The sequence below is a fragment of the Microcaecilia unicolor genome, chromosome 2 (assembly GCF_901765095.1).
Source record: "Microcaecilia unicolor chromosome 2, aMicUni1.1, whole genome shotgun sequence".
Classification (NCBI taxonomy): Eukaryota; Metazoa; Chordata; class Amphibia; order Gymnophiona; family Siphonopidae; genus Microcaecilia; species Microcaecilia unicolor.
This window is the reverse complement of record NC_044032.1, coordinates 220,886,201-220,906,658: the sequence shown is the minus strand read 5'-3', so window position 1 is coordinate 220,906,658 and position 20,458 is coordinate 220,886,201. Positions and strand designations below refer to the sequence as shown.

General features: G+C 44.3%; 1 protein-coding gene across 1 annotated transcript in view; it reads right to left on the bottom strand.

Moving 5' to 3' along the window:
• The window catches only part of PRUNE2 (prune homolog 2 with BCH domain), a 499,460-nt gene that overhangs the window by 315,565 nt on the left and 163,437 nt on the right, over window positions 1-20,458 (bottom strand). The window contains 2 exon segments of the mRNA XM_030193721.1: window positions 10,897-10,991; window positions 18,300-18,452. Of these exon segments, the coding sequence (XP_030049581.1) occupies window positions 10,897-10,991; window positions 18,300-18,452 (248 nt within the window).

Sequence of the window (20,458 nt, the reverse complement as noted above, 5' to 3'; positions counted from 1 at the left end):
TCACCAAGTCCAGTAGATAACAAATACAAGGTGATATGGTCGAATAAGGTTCATGAGTTTCGGATGCCGTGGGGATAGAAGAGAGGACTAATTTAAAGTCCTAACCTTTATACCAGAGCCCTTCAGCTTTTTTTTTTTTTTACCATTTTCCTCATGTTATCATAGTTACCTTTCAAAAATTAAATGCTGCTACAGTAGATTTTCTTAGTGACTGCACTCCAGTTATTTAGTAAAATTTGGTCATGATATGATCACTCATTCCCAGCAGATCCTGCATCATAATTTCTTGTACTAAGTCCTGCACTCCATTAAGGACTGGATCAAAAATAACTCCCCCTCTTGTCGGTTCCTGGACTAGTTGCTCCAAGAAGCAATGTAGATCCCTTGAAAAAGCCGGAAGGCGAAACGGGTCCCCGTTGGGAGCACTGTATTGGATGTTAAGTGCCTAACCCAATACTAAGCTGACACCTTCGGGTTATGCTGTGTGTCTGATATTTTCTCCCAAATATTTATGTGACCCCTGAAGCAGGCATTTGATTGCGCCGAAACACAGACCATGTCAGGTCCTCTTGCCCAAGTAGTTAATAAAGCATCTTTTAAGCACTGTTTCCTGTGTTGGATCACCTGTTTGCCAGCCTCTGCTTTTGTTTCATTGTACTGTCTATATGGAGGTTTTCCTGTTTGCTGTATCTAATCATTGACAGAGTACATTAATAGAGCAATATTCTTTAAATGCAGACCACCAGCTAAATTAGACCCAGATAATCAGTGCTGGGCCCCATCTGACACTGAATATTGTGGTCTTTGATGGGTACAGCTGGGCATAATTAGGGCTGCTTTTTATTTAGTACAACATGCCACCTTAGCTACAGTATGCGGGCACTGACACTGAATATCACCAGTGCCTGAATAACTCCAAGCTCCACCTTGATCCTGCCTCGAACCACTATTCCCTCTAAGTTGAGCAGGAGTCATCCAACTGCATTGCTGCTGCCATATTATGTCGTTAGGGACAGGCAGGTTCCATGGAGTTCTGCAGACTTGCCTGTCCCTCACTATTGAAAATATGATAGTGAAACAGCACCCTCCAGTGACAGAATATTAGGTGGAGGACTCCCACTCAGCTTAGGGGGAACAGGGCCCCGGACCATCCTGGTAGTAATCGGAGAGTGCCGGGCTGATCAGAGCGGATATTCACCAGTGGTTTTGTGCCGTTGAATATCTGTTCCTAGGCCAGTCAATGCAATTTAACAGGTCAGGATTCTCTCCTGCCCAGTTAAATTACTTTGAATATCAAATCCATAAAATTTTCAGCCTGGTGTGCTGCAGCTGTCAAAAAGGCGAACAGAATGTTAAAGATTATTTGAAAATAAGTGCAGAACAAAACTGAGAAAATCATTCTAGGGTTACCTTATAGCTCTAGAAAAAGGAGGACAGATTGAGCCAGTCTGGGTTTTACTTCCATCGCTTTCAATGGAAGCAAAACCCGGACAGGATCAATATGTCCTCCTTTTTCTGGAGCCATATGGTAACCCTAATTACACCTCTATATAAGACTAGTACAAAAAATGACTCAAGGTTCAGCGCTGTCCTACTTTTACACTTTAATTTCTTCTGCTTGTTCATCTTCAAAACACCTGTCTTTTCCAAACCCGAGAACTGTAAAATCTACTAAACACTTCTACGCAACATTTTTTTTATCAAGCAGCAAAATCATGGAATCTGCTGCTGATTGAGATGCGCCATGAGACCAACTGTGCTCTTTTTAAAAGGGCCATATCTTGTTCCAAAATCATATTATTGCTAAAATTAATACCACATCACGTTAATTTACTGGAATTATTTACTCTGTGGCATTACACATACAGTAATTGTTCTAATATATACTCCTAGGGTTTATACCCTAGCTTTTTTTTTTGTAATCTGCCTTGAACCCTGCATGGGTTCATGCTGAATATTATGACGTAATGTAATCACGGTGCAAGGTTTGTGTGCAGTTCAGATGACCTTATTTCTGGAAGGATATAGCAGAACTAGAAAATGTTTAGAGAAGAGTACCAAAAATAATAAAGGAGATGTATCTTCAAGGGAACATGTGTAAAGCACTGGCCACTGTCAGAAACAGGATATTGGGTTGGGTGGGCTTTGATCTGACTCAGCACTGCTTGTCTTATGTTCTTAGGACTATATTTATTTATTGCATTTGTATCCCACATTTTTCCACCTCTTTGCAGGCTATATGCTCTCAAAGTAGTTTTGATTCCAAAAGTAGAAATTAAAACAGGGTATGGCAAACACAAGCTGAATAATGTAGAACTATTCCTCAAACAGCACTGCTTTCCTGTTTCTTCAGAATAAGCATAGCCTTCAGACTACAGCCCTGGCTGTGCACCAAAACTCAATAGAAACATTGTTCTTTCTAGCCACTAGATTGTGCCACTGAGCTAATGTTAAAACCTGCTTCAGACAGAGAACAAGCTACCAGAATACTTCCAGAATTAAAGTAGATAAAGGTTTTGCCAAGTACTGTAAACTATATCAAACTGATACATTGTTATTACTTTCCTCCCTCTCTCAACTTTACATAAACCATGTACCATCAATAACCCAAAACCCACCAAATTCAAAATGACCTGAAAAGGGAGCACAGATACCAGAAGCATTATTAAATTAAGCAGAATAGCATGGGGATGCACTGTGGTACACAAACACAAGGTCATATCCAGTTTTTTAATCTCCAGTTTTAATATATCCTCTGCTCCCCCCTTGTTTACATGACCTCAGATACAGGAGGATCTGGGACACTTTGAAATGAAGAGGACTGACCAACTGATGGAGAATTTCTCTCTCTCAAACCGATTACGGAGCATCCTTTAAAATCTTTCTCTAGCAGAGAAAAACTAGGCCTCGACTTTGGCTGCTTTCCCAAATAATTATCAGTCCGATATTGAAAGCATATTACCCCGGATTCTATAAAATGTGACTTATGTTGAGCATGCAAATCCGGTCATATTCTGGATTTGCACACGCAACTTAATTAGTTAAGAAGCCAAACATTGCCGATAATTGCCAACTAACAAGCAATTAATGACACTAATTGGCATTAATTAGAATTTATGTGCACAACTCTCTAAATGGATTATATAACGTGATGTGGGTAAATTCTAAGTTGCGTGGAGGGGCATAATCGAACTGGGCGCCCATCTTTAAGGGTGCCCATCTCTAAGGACGTCTCGGCGAAAGGGCGGGGCATCCCGTATAATCGAAACAAGATGGGCGTCCATCTTTCGTTTTGATAATATGGTCGGGGACGCCCAAATCTCACCATTTAGGTCGACTTAAATGTTGAGATTGTCGACCTTAAAGATGGGCGACCTCGGTTTTCGCCGATAATGGAAACCGAGGACGCCCATCTCAAAAATGACCAAATCCAAGCCATTTGGTCATGGGAGGAGCCAGCATTCCTAGTGCACGGGTCCCCCTCACATGCCAGGACACCAACCAGGCACCCTAGGGGGCACTGCAGTGGACTTCAAAAATTGCTCCCAGGTGCATAGCTCCCTTACCTTGTGTGCTAAGCCCCCCCCCCAAACCCACTCCCCACAACTGTACACCACTACCATAGCCCTTAGGGATGAAGGGAGGGCATCTAGATGTGGGTACAGTGGGTTTGTGGTGGGTTTTGGAGGGCTCCCATTTACCACCACAAGGGTAACAGGTGGGGGGGGGGGGCTGGGTCCGCCTGTCTGAAGTGCACTGCACCCACTAAAAACTGCTCCAGGGATCTGCATACTGCTGTAATTGGAGCTGGGTATGACATTTGAGGCTGGCATAGAGGCTGGCAAAAAATGTGTTTTGTTTTTCTTTGGGTGGGAGGGGGTCGGTGACCACTGGGGGAGTAAGGGGAGATCATCCCCGATTCCCTCCGGTGGTCATCTGGTCAGTTTGGGCACCTTTTCGAGGCTTGGTCTTGAAAAAAAAGGGATCAAGTAAAGTCGGCCAAATGCTCGTCAGGGATGCCCTTCTTTTTTCCATTATCGGCCAAAGACGCCCATCTCTAAACCACACCCCGTCCCGCCTTTGATACACTGCCGACACGCCCCCTTGAACTTTGGTCGTCCCTGCAACGGAAAACAGTTGAGGACGCCCAAAATCGGCTTTCCATTATGCCGATTTGGGCGACCTTAGGAGAAGGACGCCCATCTCCCGATTTGTGTCGGAAGATGGGCACCCTTGTCCTTCGAAAATAAGCAGGATAGTTGAAAAGGGAGTGTCATCATGGGCATGGAGTAGGTGGGATGTGGGCATTTCTAAAAATCCATGCATGTTGTTACAGAATGCACCCAGTCCATGCCCAATTTAGGCATCGGCATTTACACCAAGTTTTGCTTGGCGTAACTGCCCGCTACTACATGTAGTCAAGCAGACTGGTGCTTGGCGCATTCTATAAACCATGTGGAAATTTAGGTTTATTCTATAAAGAACACCTAAATTAGGTGTACTTTATAGAATACACCTAGGCGTATTTCAGTTCAGTGCTGTTTAGGCATGATATATAGAATCTAGTCCATTATGTATCTGCCAGCAGGTAGTAAATGCATAATTCTCCAATCAAGATATTTAAAAACGTATCCAGTTAAAATGGGCTGTTAAATCTCTGAGGGGGAATTCTCTACATGCTGCTCAAAATTAGGCACTGGGTTGCTGCATGCTAAGTGTGAATCAGGGACTTAGGTACGGGTGGGCCCAGGCCAACTCAATCTCGGCTCAGGCTCACCTAGGAAGTCGGCAACTATCAGGTCCTCCTCCTCCTACCTGCTGGGTTTTTTTTAGTGCAGGACAGATCCTGATCTGGAAGTGGGTAGGCGTAGGCGGTGGCCATTGTAGCACTGCATGCCAGCACCGCTACTCTGTCGCTCACTCCCTGTCCAGTTTCACTCTAGACTCTGCTGCTTTGTGCTCCCCACCCCCACAATGTGCACGATGACACTGTAGTGCCGCATGGGAAAATCCGCCGGCTGCCATCCGTGTCGCAGTTCCTCACTGTGACCTTGGTGGATCAAATCAGCTTTTTTGTTGTTCCTCCTCCCCCCCCCCCCCCCCCCCCCCCAGGCCTCAGCCTCAGTACTTCCCCAAGGCCCTACAACAGTACACACGGAGTGGAGCGCAGTGCCTGCCACCACCAAAGCCCAGCTACCTAGCCCAGGTAAAATATATTATTTTTTAAATTTCAATGTGTACAGTCTAATGCTTGCTGGAGTTCTGGTGGGGAGTGGGCTCTTCACTTCATAGGGCAAGAAAAGGTATATATAATCATTAAATATATCTTTTTCCCCTAAGCAGTGAAGAGCCCACCCCCACCCAGAAACCCACCAGCAATACATTTTAATAGTGCCCAGGTTGAATATTTTTCATGTTGGTGCCTTGGTGGATTTTTGGGTGGGGTTGGTCTCTGCAGTCCAGTGCCTGGGTTAAAATAAAAAAAAAAAGTTTAAAATTTAATGTCTATGTCTATGTCATAACAAAACTCTGTAAGCCACATTGAGCCTGCAAATAGGTGGGAAAATGTGAGATACAAATGCAGTAAATAATAATAATAATGTAGGTGGGTTTCTGGGTGGGGGTGGGCTCTGCAGTGCTCAGGACATTTAAAAAAATAAAAAAGGTGTTATATTTAATGCTGGTGTCCTCCGGGGGGGGGGGGGGGGGATGCCAGACCATGGGGGGATGGGTAAGGGGTAGGATAGGGCTGATGCTAGGCTAAAGAGAGGGGTGGGGTAGAAGGGAAGGGCTGATGCTGGGCTGCAGGAATGGATAGGGGAGTAAGGAAGGAAAAGAAGGGCAGATGCCAGGCTACGGAGATGGATGGGGGGTAGGTAAGGGAAAATCTGATGCTGGGGTAGGGGGATAGATGGGGGTTACAGGACAATTTCTAATTTTTGGTCCTTTATTCTGTAATTGATAAGGGTTGGTCTGTGTTCTGAATGTGACTGAGTAGGTGAGAGATTCTGCTGGCATCTGGTTTGTGTGGGGATCTATGAGTCTGACTTGTCTGGCTTTTCCAATGGGATGTGTAATGCTGTTGTGTACATTCACTGCTGCCTTTGTAAAGGTACTATTATTGGAACTGGTGTTAGGGCTTGCAGCATAGGATCTGAGAAGCCTCTTTGGAGGATTTACAGTTACTTCACAAAGTACCTGGCAATGAAAGGATTTTATTGCAATTATCGAGGTGCTACCACAATTTAAATACACTGTTATACGTCATTGCAGGATCCTGTCATGCACGTTGAGATGTTTGCCATTATAGTAGACTTATGTCTGGTCAAGTTTGATATGGCATAATGTAACTATATTTAAAAATATCAGTTTTTCCATTAAGTATGTATGTGGTTTATGCTGATGCAGGGCAGCTGTTGGGCAGACTACTTAGAAATCCATTGTCAAGTGCATTCTAAAGCATTGTTTTGTAGTATCCCAAGAAACACTACTCATACCTATATACACAGTGCCCACCCATATTAGCTCTGGGCCCAACCAAAATGTCAGGTCTGGTTATGCCACTGCATGGTGTCTGTGGGCTCGCCTAAATGTTGGCACATAAATGCCAACTTATACTAGTATTCTAAATTGAAATCTTGGTGCTCAGATGCCATTATAGATTTTGTGCTCAGTGTGCTGCATTTTGGCGCCTAACTTTTAGCGCCCTTTATAGAATTGTCCCCTATAGATCAGTGGCACTAAAAATCCTTCCATACCACCTTGTCATGATCTGGATAGTGCTGGGTCAGTGCATGAATGAAGCTAAGCAGACAGCAGCAATATTCAGTCCTCTCTATGGATAATTGTCCAGACAGTGGCAGAGCTGCCAAGGGGTCCCGATTTTTGAGAGGGAGATTTTAGAGCATGCCCTAGCCATGCCCACTCTGTCTTGGCTCCGCCTACTCTGCCTCATGTAATCTTGAATTTCTTTTGATGTCAGCATAGGAAAAATAAAAGATTTTAAATGCTCCCAGTTTTCATCCCAAGTCATGTTTAATGTGGATTTAAATTATATAAATAAGTAAGTAAATAAATAGAAACCCTGAATGTTGAGCACCTGATTCTCATAACATAATGTCTGTTTTAGAGGCCATTTACCTTGAGAAAAAAAAGAAATCTCTGCACAAATATAACAGTGCTAGGGTGTCCCTATAACCAACCCCTCCAAATGATACACTGATTACACTTTTTAACAAATGACTGCTCTACCTATGAAAAGTTATTCCCTTATTACACTTCCTCTGTGTACATCTGTATACTGCACAAGCCAGCAATGTTTCAAAATATAAGTGAAATAAATTTGAAAAAGAAATGCTACCAACAATATAAGAATGACAACATGGATGCAGCAGCTCATAGGTTACCATTTGCTGACTTTGTTGAAGTTGGAACAGAGACTAACCTAATGGCTCCAACTTTTGATCCCGTCTCCCTCCATGATGTGGCCTCTGCAGCAACCGTGACAACTTCGAGTTCCGGCAGGGGCAGAGGATCGGCAGAATTGACAGCATATGCCTGAGGGCAGTGCTGCGGCTCCACATTTGCTTTTTTTTTTTTTTTTTCTGCCGCTGCTGCATTGGGAGATGGAGCAGCAGCGGCGGTAAGGAAATCTGATTCCATCTCAGCGGGAGACTTTCCCACTTTGGCGGGAGGGCGGGAGATGGCCAGCCAATGCGGGAGTCTCCCGCTGAATGAGGGAGACTTGGCAGGTCTGCAGCAGGCTGAATACTACCCCTATTTTGATAGCAGCAGCACTCACAGCTCTATCAGTATACTCAGCGCCTGTTGCATTCTGGCTAGCAGGGCTGAATGAAGACATAGGGGCCAATATTCAAAGCGATTTAAGTGGGCAGGAGCCTCTCCTGCCCACTTAAAGCGCATCTGACCACCTAAGTGGGGATATTTAGTGGCACTTAACCAGAGAGTGCTGCTCAATATCCACAAAGACCGCCCAAAGAAAAAGTGGGCCGGTCAGGGGTGGTGCTGGGGGTGGCACTGGGGAGAAGCATGAGGTTCCGTGGGTGCCGGCAGTATTCAGTGCTGGCACCTGCATAGCTAAGTGCCTTAATATAGGACAGCTCAAAAGCTGTCTTAAATAAGGCTACTTAGCAATGCCAGTGCCGGCACTGAATATTGCCAGCACCCTCAAACTTTTTAAAAAACAGAGCCCCTCTCACCACTACCCCCCCCCCCCCCCCACACCGCCAGACAATGCTCCTCCTTCCCTCCCCATCCCCAAGCCCACATAAGAAGTTCCTTTCTGGAGCCCCCTCCCCAAAAGCTCCCAACTTCCAAGTAGCCACACACACCCTCCCTGGGCCTACCTGTACCTGGAGGTCAAGCAGTGTTCATTAGGGGCAGGAGTATAGTCCCCTTGCTTCTGTTCCTTCTGGCACCATTCTAAAATGGCTACCGTGACCTCATGCAGCAACTCATGGTGCTATAAGCTGCCACAATAGGTTGCAGCAGCCATTTTAGAATGACATAGCAAGGGGTAGGAGCAAGGGGGCTGTGCTTCTGCCCCTAACAACCACTGCTGGACCATCAGGGTACAGGTACATTGAGGGTTTGGGGATTCTAGGGGAGCCTGTCTCATATGGGCTTGGGGTGGGGTGGGGCAGGAGGGGGCTCTGGGGAATTATTTTTTTCTTATATTCTGCCTGGGCCCTAATAACTGCCTTATGTGGGCCCGGCTGAATATCGTCTTGGCCTTAATAAGCAGCGGGTGGCCAGACTACCCAAAATTGTCCTCTAATAATCAGTACCAATGCTCAGACATGGTCTGGCACTGGCTATCAGAGAATAATTTAGCCAGCAATGATCAGCATTTTAAAAAATGCTGACCGCAGCTGGCTGAATATCAGGGGGATATTTTCCACTTTTATTCATTATTTGGTATACCATCAATTGGTATGCTCTATTACAAATTTATCATCAGAAGTGCTTAAAAAGACTAGAAAAAAGACCTCTGTTTATAATGTTTATCTGCATAATCTGGTGTTTTAGTAATCTGCAGATACTGGCAAATGATGTTCAATCTGTAGCAATGGGGTGACATGATCAAAACAATAGCGTTCATGAACAATTTCACTGTCATATTTTGGACATTTTGAAATTGTGGAGGGGCATAATCGAACGGGGCGCCGAAGTTTTCCTGAGGGCGTCCTTGCAGGACATCCCGCGAAGGGGCGGGGAAACCCGTATTATCGAAACAAGATGGGCAGCCATCTTTCGTTTTGATAATACGGTCAGGGACACCCAAATCTCAACATTTAGGTCGATCTTAGAGATGGTCGTCCTCGATTTTTAGCGATAATGGAAACCGAGGACGCCCATCTCAGAAACGACCAAATACAAGCCATTTGGTTGTGGGAGGAGCCAGCATTCGTAGTGCACTGGTCCCCCTGACATGCCAGGACACCAACTGGGCACCCTAGGGGGCACTGCAGTGGACTTCAGAAAAAGCTCCCAGGGGTGCTGAGCCCCCCCCCCCCAAACCCACTCCCCACAACTGTACAACACTACCATAGCCCTTAGGGATGAAGGGGGGGGCACCATAGTAGTAGTAGATGTGGGTACAGTGGGTTTGTGGTGGATTTTGGAGGGCTCACATTTACCACCACAAGTTTAACAGGTAGGGAGGGATGGGCCTGGGTCCGCCTGCCTGAAGTGCACTGCAGTACCCACTAAAACTGCTCCAGGGACCTGCATACTGCTGTCATGGAGCTGGGTATGATATTTGAGGCTGGCTGGAAAAAATATTAAAAAATTTTTTTTTAGGGTGGGAGGGGGTTAGTGACCACTGGGGAAGTAGGGGGAGGTCATCCCCGATTCCCTCCGGTGGTCATCTGGTCATTTAGGGCACATTTTTGTGACTTGGTCATTAAAAAAAAGGACCAAGTAAAGTCGGCCAAGTGTTCTTCAGGGATGCCCTTCGTTTTTCCATTATCGGCCGAGGACGCCCATGTGTTAAGCACGCCCCAGTCCCGCCTTCGCTATGCTTCCGACACGCCCCTGTGAGCTTTGGTCATTCCTGCAACAGAAAGCAGTTGAGGACGCCCAAAATCGGCTTTCGACTATGCCGATTTGGGCAACCCTGGGAGAAGGATGCCCATCTCCCGATTTGTGTCGAAAGATGGGTGCCCTTCTCTTTCGAAAATAAGCCTGTTAGTATCCCTTTGTCTAAAACAAGAAAAAAGAGTGTTACAGTAATCTAAATGACCTAAGCATGGAGCAAATTCCTGTGGGCGGAATGATCAAGGATTGATCTGATCAAACAAATTTGTTTCAGTTTAAAAAAACAAACACTTCTGTACTATAGAAGAAATATGTGTTTGATAACACAGGTCATGATCAATAGTAACACCTAATATTTTTATGGATGAAACCATATGAATTTTCACATTTGATATCATCAGTGAAAGTGATATGTCAGACCATTTAAAAAAAAATACCAGCTGTGCTGTTTAAATATTGACCCGTGAGTCATCATTAGCCTTGGTTGACAACAGTGGATTACAGAGAAAGCGAAAAGACACTGCACAGAAGTGCGTTACTCGGTCTCTGGAAATACACCAGGAACCCTTAGCCCTTAAGAACAGTGGACTTCTAATGCTTTAAAGCATGCTGATAAATTCCCTTCATGTGAAAAGTTATTACTAAGCATTGATATGCAAATCACAATGCACTTGGCTTTTATGGTACAGTAAAAAAATGTTGTATGATTCCTTGGTTGGGAGGGGATAGGAGCATGAGGAAATGAAAGTACCTTGGGATCAATGTGAAGGAATAAATTGTCCCTTATAGTACTATTATTCAGCAGCTATATCATTCCCTCTAGTTATTTTCACTTACCTCAAGAGACACATAAACAGTGCTTATTGCCACTTTTATTTCTCCATCCGACAGTTCTTTCACGTCCTTCAGCATAGCCTCTTCAATGCTTAAGCCTGAACAAGGCAAGAAAATCTGAATTCAATTTTAATTTAATTTAATTTGCTATTTATGTATCACTTTCACCAGAAAATAAGTTCCATGTGGATTACGATCATTATAAAAATTTAGCATAATATTTCAATGCAATTCAAATCATACAAAGCACAACCAATGACACATGAAGGTTTAGAATCACGAGGTTTCAAAATACCCAATATAAAACCAAACACAATATTCACTATTGCTTATTTTATTTTATTTTATCTTATCTTTGGCATTTGTAAACTGCTTTCTCCCAAAAACGATCCAGAGTGAGGTAACACATACATGAAACCAAACACAGCAGACAATCAATATCATATAATAAAGAAAAATAATACCTGACTATTCATACTTATTACATGAGGTGCTTACAAAACAAATATGTCTTCAATTGCTTACAAAAACTGATAAGAAGGAATTAGGTGAATTACTTGAGGTAAAGAGTTCTAAATCTTAACAGATTGAGAGGGTCTTTTAAAAGGGCATGCTAGTGTTTTTAGAGTGTGCTAATAATTGGTACGTGCAAAATGCTAGAGACGCCTACAAGAATATATGGGCATCTCTAGCGTTTAGCATAAGCTTATTTTAGTGCACACTAATACGCTAGCGTGCCTTTGTAAAAGGACTCCTGAAAGAGGAAAGAGCTCTTTAAAAAACGTCTGAATCATAGAAACATAAAATCATGACAGCAGATAAAGGCCAAATGGCCCATCCAGTCCGCCCATCCTCTGTAACCCCTACCTCTTCCATTTTCTAAGGGATCCCACGTGCTTATCCCATGCTTTCTTAAACTCTGACACAGTCCTGGACTCCATGACCTCCACCAGGAGGCTATTCCACGCTTCCACCATCCTTTCCGTGAGATAATACTTTTTAGATTCTTCCTAAGCCTATTCCCGCTTAACTTCATCGTATGCCCCCTTGTGCCAGAGTTTTCCTTCAGTTGAAAAAGGCTCACTTCCTGTAAAAAAATTGCAAACTGCTCAGAACACAGCAGCCCGACTCATCTTCGGCAAATCGAGATTTGAAAGTTCAAGACCGCTACGAGAGAGGTTGCACTGGCTTCCAGTGAAGGACCGCATTGCTTTCAAGATCTGCGCATTGGTGCACAAAATCATCTATGGAGAAGCCCCCGCTTATATGGACACTCTCATTAACCTGCCGCTCAGGAACTCCCGCAAGTCAGTTAGTTCATTCTTCAATCTCCACTACCCAGCTTTTAGTGGCCTCAAATATAAGACCGTCTATGCTTCCTCTTTCCCCTATCTCAGTACTAAATTGTGGAATGGGCTGCCCCAAGAGGTCAAATTCACTCCAGATCATCAGACCTTTAAGAGGCGACTCAAGACCTTCCTATTTGGCAGAGTATACGCCGAAAGCACGCTTGGCGCCACATCCTTCTGAACCACGGCTATCTCAGCGACATATCATTACCTCTCCTCTCTCCCTTTCCTCCCTCAGTTGTTTCTCTCTCCCTCTTATGACTTTGAATACTGTATTTTGTACCATTGTTTTGCTTAATAGACTATTGAGTGTGTGGCCTACCTCAAGAACACCATTAGAAAAGTCTTGTTCCCAGAGGAAGTCAGCAAGCTTGATAGCAAGAAAAGCAGCCTTGTGTGTACTGCAGTTTACAGCTTTACCACCACAGAGTACTGAAGCAGTGCAGGATAGACCTGAAGCCAGGTGGCAGACAAAAAGTGCTGGGTTGTAAAATCTTCAAACACCCCACTAGAGCATACCTACAGTACATAGGTGCAGCAAAAATGTGCCACTACGTGCCTGCACTGTGGCTTAGGGGCAAAGGCCTGAAAAAGTTCTAGGGTTAACAGTAGGAGGTATTGCTGGGGATGTTTTGCGGCCCATCTGCATATTCCTTCCAGCATTCTCCAGGGTGACTCCCAGGTTCACCCTGATCCACTCAGGCCTCTGCTCTTGCTACCCAGTGTGCCATCCGGCTGCCTGCTAAGTACTGGAGAGGTTTTTCAGCCCATTTGCATAGTCCTCCCAGCTATCCCGGGGTGACCTCCACTTACTTGGGTCTGTGCTTCTACTGCCCAGGGCTCCTTCCAGCCAGGTGACATGCATCATCACATACTATCTCTACAGGTTTGTATTTCCCTTTTTCTTCTATTTCCCATGGCTCCACTATACTTTCTGTTCCTGTATTTCCCAAGGCTCCACTACACTTTCTGTTCCTGAAACTAACCCTTTCCGATCTTCACCATCCACTTTGGTTTTTTACTCTCGTCTCAGCTCTCAAGCCTCAATATTTTCTTCCTTTTATTAACCCATTTCAATTCTGTCTGAGTGCATCTAATCTTCATCACTGTCATCATGCTTCCCCTACTGTTTTCTGTACTCTCTTGTTCCTTCTCCTGCTCTCTGCTGGGGATATCAATCCCTATCCTGGCCCTCCAAATCAACTGTAACCCTACCTATGCAGGACAAACCACAACATCGTCAATCTTATTTTAATTCCTCTCCTTCCTTCCTCCCTCTTCTCTCCCTTTCTCATGTGCCCCATGGAATGTCTGATCTGCCTCCATCAAGCTTACCTACTTTCATGACTTCTTTATATCACATACTCTCCATCCTCTCGATCTACTTGAGACTTGGCTTTTCCCAGAAGATTCTGCTTTAGTTGCCACTGCCCTGTGTCATGGTAGTTACCTTTCTCCTATACACCATACCCAGTTAGCCATGGCAGTGATGTCAGTCTGTTACTTTCACCTTCTTGTAGATTTCAATCTCTTCCACCTCAGTCTCACTGCTTTTCTTCCTTTGAAGTCCACTGTATCTGCCTATTCACTCCACTACCTTGTTGGGTGCCAGACATTAATCAACCCCCGATAAGTTTCTCTCTCTTCCTATCTCACTGACTTTGACTCCTGGTTTTCCTTCTTTCCTGAACCATCCTCCTCTTCTACCAGGCACTTGCAACTTGCATGAACGCCGAATTCACATTAGTGAGGAGGAAAAATTGAGCTTGCAGCCCATATTAAGAGTTTTCTCTAAGAACTAAGTGGATGTTTGCCTCACATTTTTTGGTGATCATAATATAATCAGACTCCTGAAGCAGGCTATATAGCTGAAACATGGCCCATGTCAAGTCAGATGGATATTTGAACTATTTTATTGAAAGTTTTATGAAGAACTGTCAGACCTGTGAGTTCTTGTACCAAGTAGAGCACTGCTGAGCCCAGTACTCGGACCAGGTTCTGCTTGGCGGCCGGACAACCCCGGGTTTCACCTGCGGTGACCGCCGTTCCCCAGAGGTTGAGCCCCTAGGTGCGGGTGGCCTGCAGGGCTTACGAGATGTAGCAGGAAGCGGGGTGATGAGCGTGAGGGCCAGACAGGCAGCAGGCAAGAGAGTGATCCAGCTACAGGCAGGGTCACTAGGCCGGCAGCAGGTCTAGTTCAAGAACTGTTTGCGCAGTGTGGTATTGAGGACATAATGGAATGGATTCATGTTAGAACATAAGAACATAAGTGTTGCCATACTGGGACAGACCGAAGGTCCATCAAGCCCAGCATCCTGTTTCCAACAGTGGCCAATCCAGGTTACAAGTACCTGGCAAGATCCCAAAACAGTACGATACATTTTATGCTTTTTATCCTAGAAATAAGCAGTGGATGTTCCCCAAGCCCATCTTAATAATAGCTTATGGACTTCTTTTTTAGGAAGCTATCCAAACCTTTTTTAAACCCCGCTAAGCTAACTGCTTTTACTACACTCTCCAGCAACGAATTCCAGAGTTTAACTACACGCTGAGTGAAGAAATATTTTCTCTAATTTGTTTCAAATTTAGTACTTTGCAGCTTCATTGCATGCTCCCTAGTCCTAGTATTTTTGGAAAGAGTAAACAAGCAATTCACATCTATCCTTTCCACTCCACTCATTATTTTATAGACATCCATCATATCACCCCTCAGCTGTATTTTCTCCAAGCTGAAGAACCTTAGCCATGTTAGCCTTTCCTCATAGGGAAGTCATCCCATCCCCTTTATCATTTTCATTACCTTTTCTGTACCTTTTCTAATTCCACTATATAGATTTTTTGAGATGTGGTTACCACAATTGCACACAGTATTCAAGGTGCAATCACACCATGGAGTGATACTAAGGCATTTTTCTTTTCCATTCCTTTCCTAATAATAATACCTAACATTCTACTTATTTTCTTAGTCGCCGCAGCACACTGAGCAGAGGGTTTCAACTTATCATGAACAATGACACCTAGATCCCTTTCCTGGTCGGTGACTCCTAATGTGGAACTTTGCATCATGTAAGTATAGTTCAGGTTCCTCTTTCCCACATGCATCACTTTGCACTTACTCACATTAAACGTCATCTACCATTTGGATTCCCAGTCTCCCAGTCTCGTAAGGTCCTCTTGTAATTGTCACAATTCTCTTGCAATTTAACAACTTTGAATAACTTTGTGTTGTCAGCAAATTTAATTACCTCACTAGTTACTCTCATATCAAGAGCATTTATAAATATGTTAAAAAGCAGCGGTTCCAGCACAGACCCCTGGGGAACCCCACTATCTATCCTTCTCCATTGAGAATACTGACCATTTAACCCTACTCTCTGTTTTCTATCTTTTAACCAGTTTTTAATCCACAATAGAACACTACCTCCTATCCCATGACTCTCCAATTTACTCTGGAGTTTTTTTATGAGGTACTTTGCCAAATGCCTTTTGAAAATCCAGATACTTAATATCAACTGGCTCACCTTTATCCATATGTCTGTTCACCCCTTCAAAGAGTAGAATGGTGAGGCAAGATTTCCCTTCACTAAATCCATGTTGGCTTTGTGTCATTAATCCATACTTCTGAATATGCTCTGTAATTTTGTTCTTTATAATAGTCTCTACCATTTTGCCCAGCACCTATATCAGGTTCACAGGTCTATAATTTCCCATATCACCTCTGGAACATTTTTTATTGATTAGTGCCCTACATATGATTGTTTAAATGACCAGATAATTGCAGCAAATATTTTAAGTTTTCTATCATAAACTGAAAACCCAACTCAGGACAGCAGTGATGAAGATGACTCTCCACCTCCACCACCAAAACTTATATTGGGCTTTAGCGGCCATGGATACTGTTCTTCAATGGCTGCAATCAGAAAATGTGGACATGATTCATATTCTTCATTTGAAATCAATTATTGAAATTGCAAAACGGAAGAGACAAGAAGCAACAAAACAGTCAACTCTGGATGCATTTACTAAAGCAGGATGTTAATTTTAGCCTGTGTTTTCTGTGTTATGACCAAATTCACTTTTAATTTGTGGATAAGTCCATTTGATTTATCAAGGAAATTTGCAGCCTTTTATGAACTCGAGTGTGGGTGGAAGTGCAGGTGACACAGACCCGATATAATGCGGACTCACTTACAGCATGATATAAAAATTTGGACCCCATCTACTGGTTATATCGGGTCTATAGTGTATGTCACTTTTGAAATTTTGAGCTACTATCTTTGTTTTGTCCAGTGCAGGGAAATACATCACTTTTTCTGTTTCCCTGGTGTTGCACTATACAAAGAATCTAGCTTCCTGGAATTTCCTACTTTTGATTTGTGATTACTCATTCTATAGTTTGTGAAGGTCTGCATTCTGCATTTGTTAAAAAGGCCAGAGATTTGGTTAGCACTGAAGCAGGGGCGTAGCCAGACAACAGATTTTGGGTGGGCCTAGGCAAGAAGTGGGTGGGCACCAAGTGTTCCCCCTCCCCCCAACCACCAAAAAAATATCTCAGCTGGTGGGAAAATGCTTCTTTCCACCTTGGCAGTCTGCAGCAGGCATGCCCTGAAAACTGAGCTTGCGCAGGTGCCGGTATCATGGAGAGTAGCGTTTTCGTTACCATCAGAGGAAAGTCTTCAGCTGGTGGAGCTTGGGATCCCCACCAGATACCACTAAACGTGTGCTACTGTTGGGTTGGCCTGAACCCTAAGTGGATGGGCCCTGGCCCACCCAGGCCCACCTGTGGCTATGCCACTGCACTGAAGGTCTATATAGGATAAATCTGTTATAATCTGGCTTGTTTGATATTCTCAGTAGGTGTACTGATGTTCTAGTGCCCACTGAAATGATTACAGTGCTGCCTTTTCTTAGGTAGAACCTTTCATGTGACCTCTGGAAGTTAGTACTGTTTGGGTACGGCAGATTTAGTCTATAGGTCCTGAGTGACTTTTGTAAGGTTTTGTTTACTTCACTATATATCTACTTTTGGAGAGGGTTTATGTTAATAAGCAACGGAAGCTAATGAGAAGATACAGATTCCAAACATGCTTGGCAGCTCAGTAAACAAAATGTATGTGACTTGGAGGAAAGAGGAGAAGATGGATAAGATTCAAGAAATGAGGGTGGGCAAAGTAGAAGATGGATGACCTTCCCTCACTTACTTTTGGGCCATCTACCAGTGCCATTGTAAGGATGTACAACATTGGCACTCCAGCCCCACACTGTCCATTTGACCCTCCTCAGCTCTCCAAGCTACAAGGGAGGATCCATGCCCTCACCCTCCAGTTCTGCTTATGGGTCAAAAATCTTAAAAATCTGACCTGTTTACTGTTAACAAAGCATTTTGTTACATAGGAAACCATAATTCCAGGCATCAAATTGGTAATACTACTACTGCCATACATATTAAACAGATGAGGTATAATTGTAGTAGGTGCAAGAGTTACAAAGAAATGTGATATCCTTGGAGTTGAAGCACAGGTATCACTTTATCAAGAAATGAAAATAAAAAATAACCTTATAATGAGGTGGAAAATTATTACACAATATACAACAAACAGCATAATCAAATGAAAATTACCTCTATTAGAATAATTTCAGAAATGAGCAAGACGAATGATTAAGAAAAATAATGTTAAAAAATAGAAGGCTTCCTATTCCAGCATAAAACATCAACTATTGAGATGGCAGTCCCAAAATGGACCACGATTACCAGGTGAATTATGACAGGAAGCACATGAAAGTAGCACTCACAGTTTCACAGTAAAAGAAGCCTAAGTACTTTTTTAATGTGTCATCTACATTTCAAACAATGAGCATAGTCAATCAATCAATCCTTTGGGTAAAAGATCCCTGCGATGTGTGAGATGATATGTGGGAAGAATTAAAAGAAAAATGAATAGGGTTCATGATCCAAAATGTATTATTTCTGTCAGACTAAAGCAGTTCCGAAGGTTCTAACCTGAATTAAAGCCAGTGTGTAAGAGAAAGTAGGAATATAAGGAATGCTGACTTTACCTTGAGCATGAAACTTGGTTTCTTCTAGGTCATTGATAATGTCTTCTCGAGGAGGCAGCTCTGGAAACTTCTCCTCAAGAGCTGTAAGGATTTCCTCCTCTTGTTCTGTAGCTCTCTCTTGTTCAGTGGTCATACATTTAAAAAGAATACTGCCTGCAAATTTGTAAAATAACATTAACGCTATTAGTGCTAGCTAGTAAATTCCAAAAATCCAAAAACTTAGAGTCAATGTATCACCATTAGCTCCCTTAAATGAATCCTGGCTGACTGGAAGTCACTTTAAGAGCAATTACATAAACTAGACACTCACATTTATCCTCACATTATAATGACAGTATTGTATAATGGAGCCTAGGCACCTTGGTTCCTTTATAGAATAGGCTCCATCTGCACAAACTCAGGGGCCTACATGAAGATGCCCAGTTATAGCTTTGCCTCCTATAAGGGTAATTTTATAACTGTGTGCAGACAGAAAGAGTACAAGTAAATTGTCCCCTGTGCACATTTCGGCAAATTTTCAAAACAAAAGCGAGCACATACTTCCATTTTGAAATTATCCCAAGGAATTTATGCACTTACATTTTACATCTGCTCTCAATCATGCATAAAATTTGTGGATTAATTTAAGCACACATGGGTGCATATTTTCAAAATTATGCGCATAAACACAAACCCCTCCCTATTCTTGCTACTGAGTATCCCTCCACTTAGTCCACTTAGTACATAAAGACTATATAGAATTAGCTTTACAGTGTGTGAATACTGAGCTAAGTCTATTTCTACACATAAAACACCGCTTTGCCGTCCCTAATGGTATATGGTATTTACTTCCCTGGTGTCTAGTGGGACAGGGTTGGAGCAGACCCCTTTCCACTCCTGTCCTATCAGCTCCAGGTTTCAAAATGGTGGCACTGAACCCTAGTGGTAGTCTCAGTACTAAAAGCCAAAAAAGGAGGAGTAGGGGGCTCTTCTCAAACAACAAAGGAGACATGTAGACAGGGGCGTAGCTACGGGTGGGCCTGGGTGGGCCCAGGCCCACCCAATCACAGCTCAGGCCCACCCAGTTTTCCCTACTCGTCCAACCAATCAGTGCACAGCCTTTTAGTTCTGCCATGACAGCTATCTGACAGGAAAAAGAGCAGAATGCATGGCCATAGTTTGGGAGGCAATTGCCCCCCCCCCCCCCGCAAACGAACTGCAGCAGCAGCAGCATCTATCTCAGGCTCTCGGCATGTCCCCCCCCCCCCCCCCCCACCGGCACTGTCTCCCCGCTCCCGCCGCAGACTGCAGTGATGCTGCGGCCACCATCACTTCGGAGCACCGCCAGCCTCCTCCTCCTCCTGCACGGCATGGCCCGGAGCTGCAGCTCTTCCTCCTCCCCGGTCAACCCCCGATATCTCCTCCTCTTGGATCAAGTCGCTCACTGCTCCCGTCTTTCCAGCATCGCAGCGCCCCGCATTGCTCCCCACCCTCCCAAGTCTTCCAATCCCTGAGCCGCCGGCAGCCTCAATGAGAAAGCAGTACACACTGCTTTAGACCTACCCCGGAAGCCTTTCTCTCTGCTTTAACTTCCTGTTCCCGCATAGGAGGGAAACTGTAGCAGAGAGAAAGGCTTCCGGGGTAGGTCTAAAGCAGCGTGTACTGCTTTCTTGTTGAGGCTGCCGGCGGTTCAGGGATTGGAGGACTCGGGGGGGGGGGAGCAATACGGGGCGCTACAATGTCTAAAGCTGAAACTGCTGGCAACTCGAGGCAGGGATTGGAAGACTGGTGGGGTGGGGGGGGGGGGTGCAATACCCAGTGCCACAGCCCGGGGCTAGGAGAGAAAGAACTAACTCCAGTGCGGCGGTGGCTGGCAGGGGCGGGCCGGAAGGAAAGCAAGAGAGAGAGACAGGGACGAGACTGGCTGGCAATGGGAATAGAGTAAGAGAGAGAGATGGAGAAGCAGCACAAGAAGGATGGGACTAGGGGGTGTCAGAGAAGGGAGAGGGAGCAGAAGATGAATGGGACTAGGGGGTGTGGGAGACAGTAGGAACAGAAGATGGATGCAACTAGGGATGTGGAAGAAGGGGAACAGAGAAGAAGATGAGTGGGACTTGGTGGGGGAGGGAGAGGGAGCAGAAGATGAATGGGACTAGGGGGTGTGGGAGACAGTAGGAACA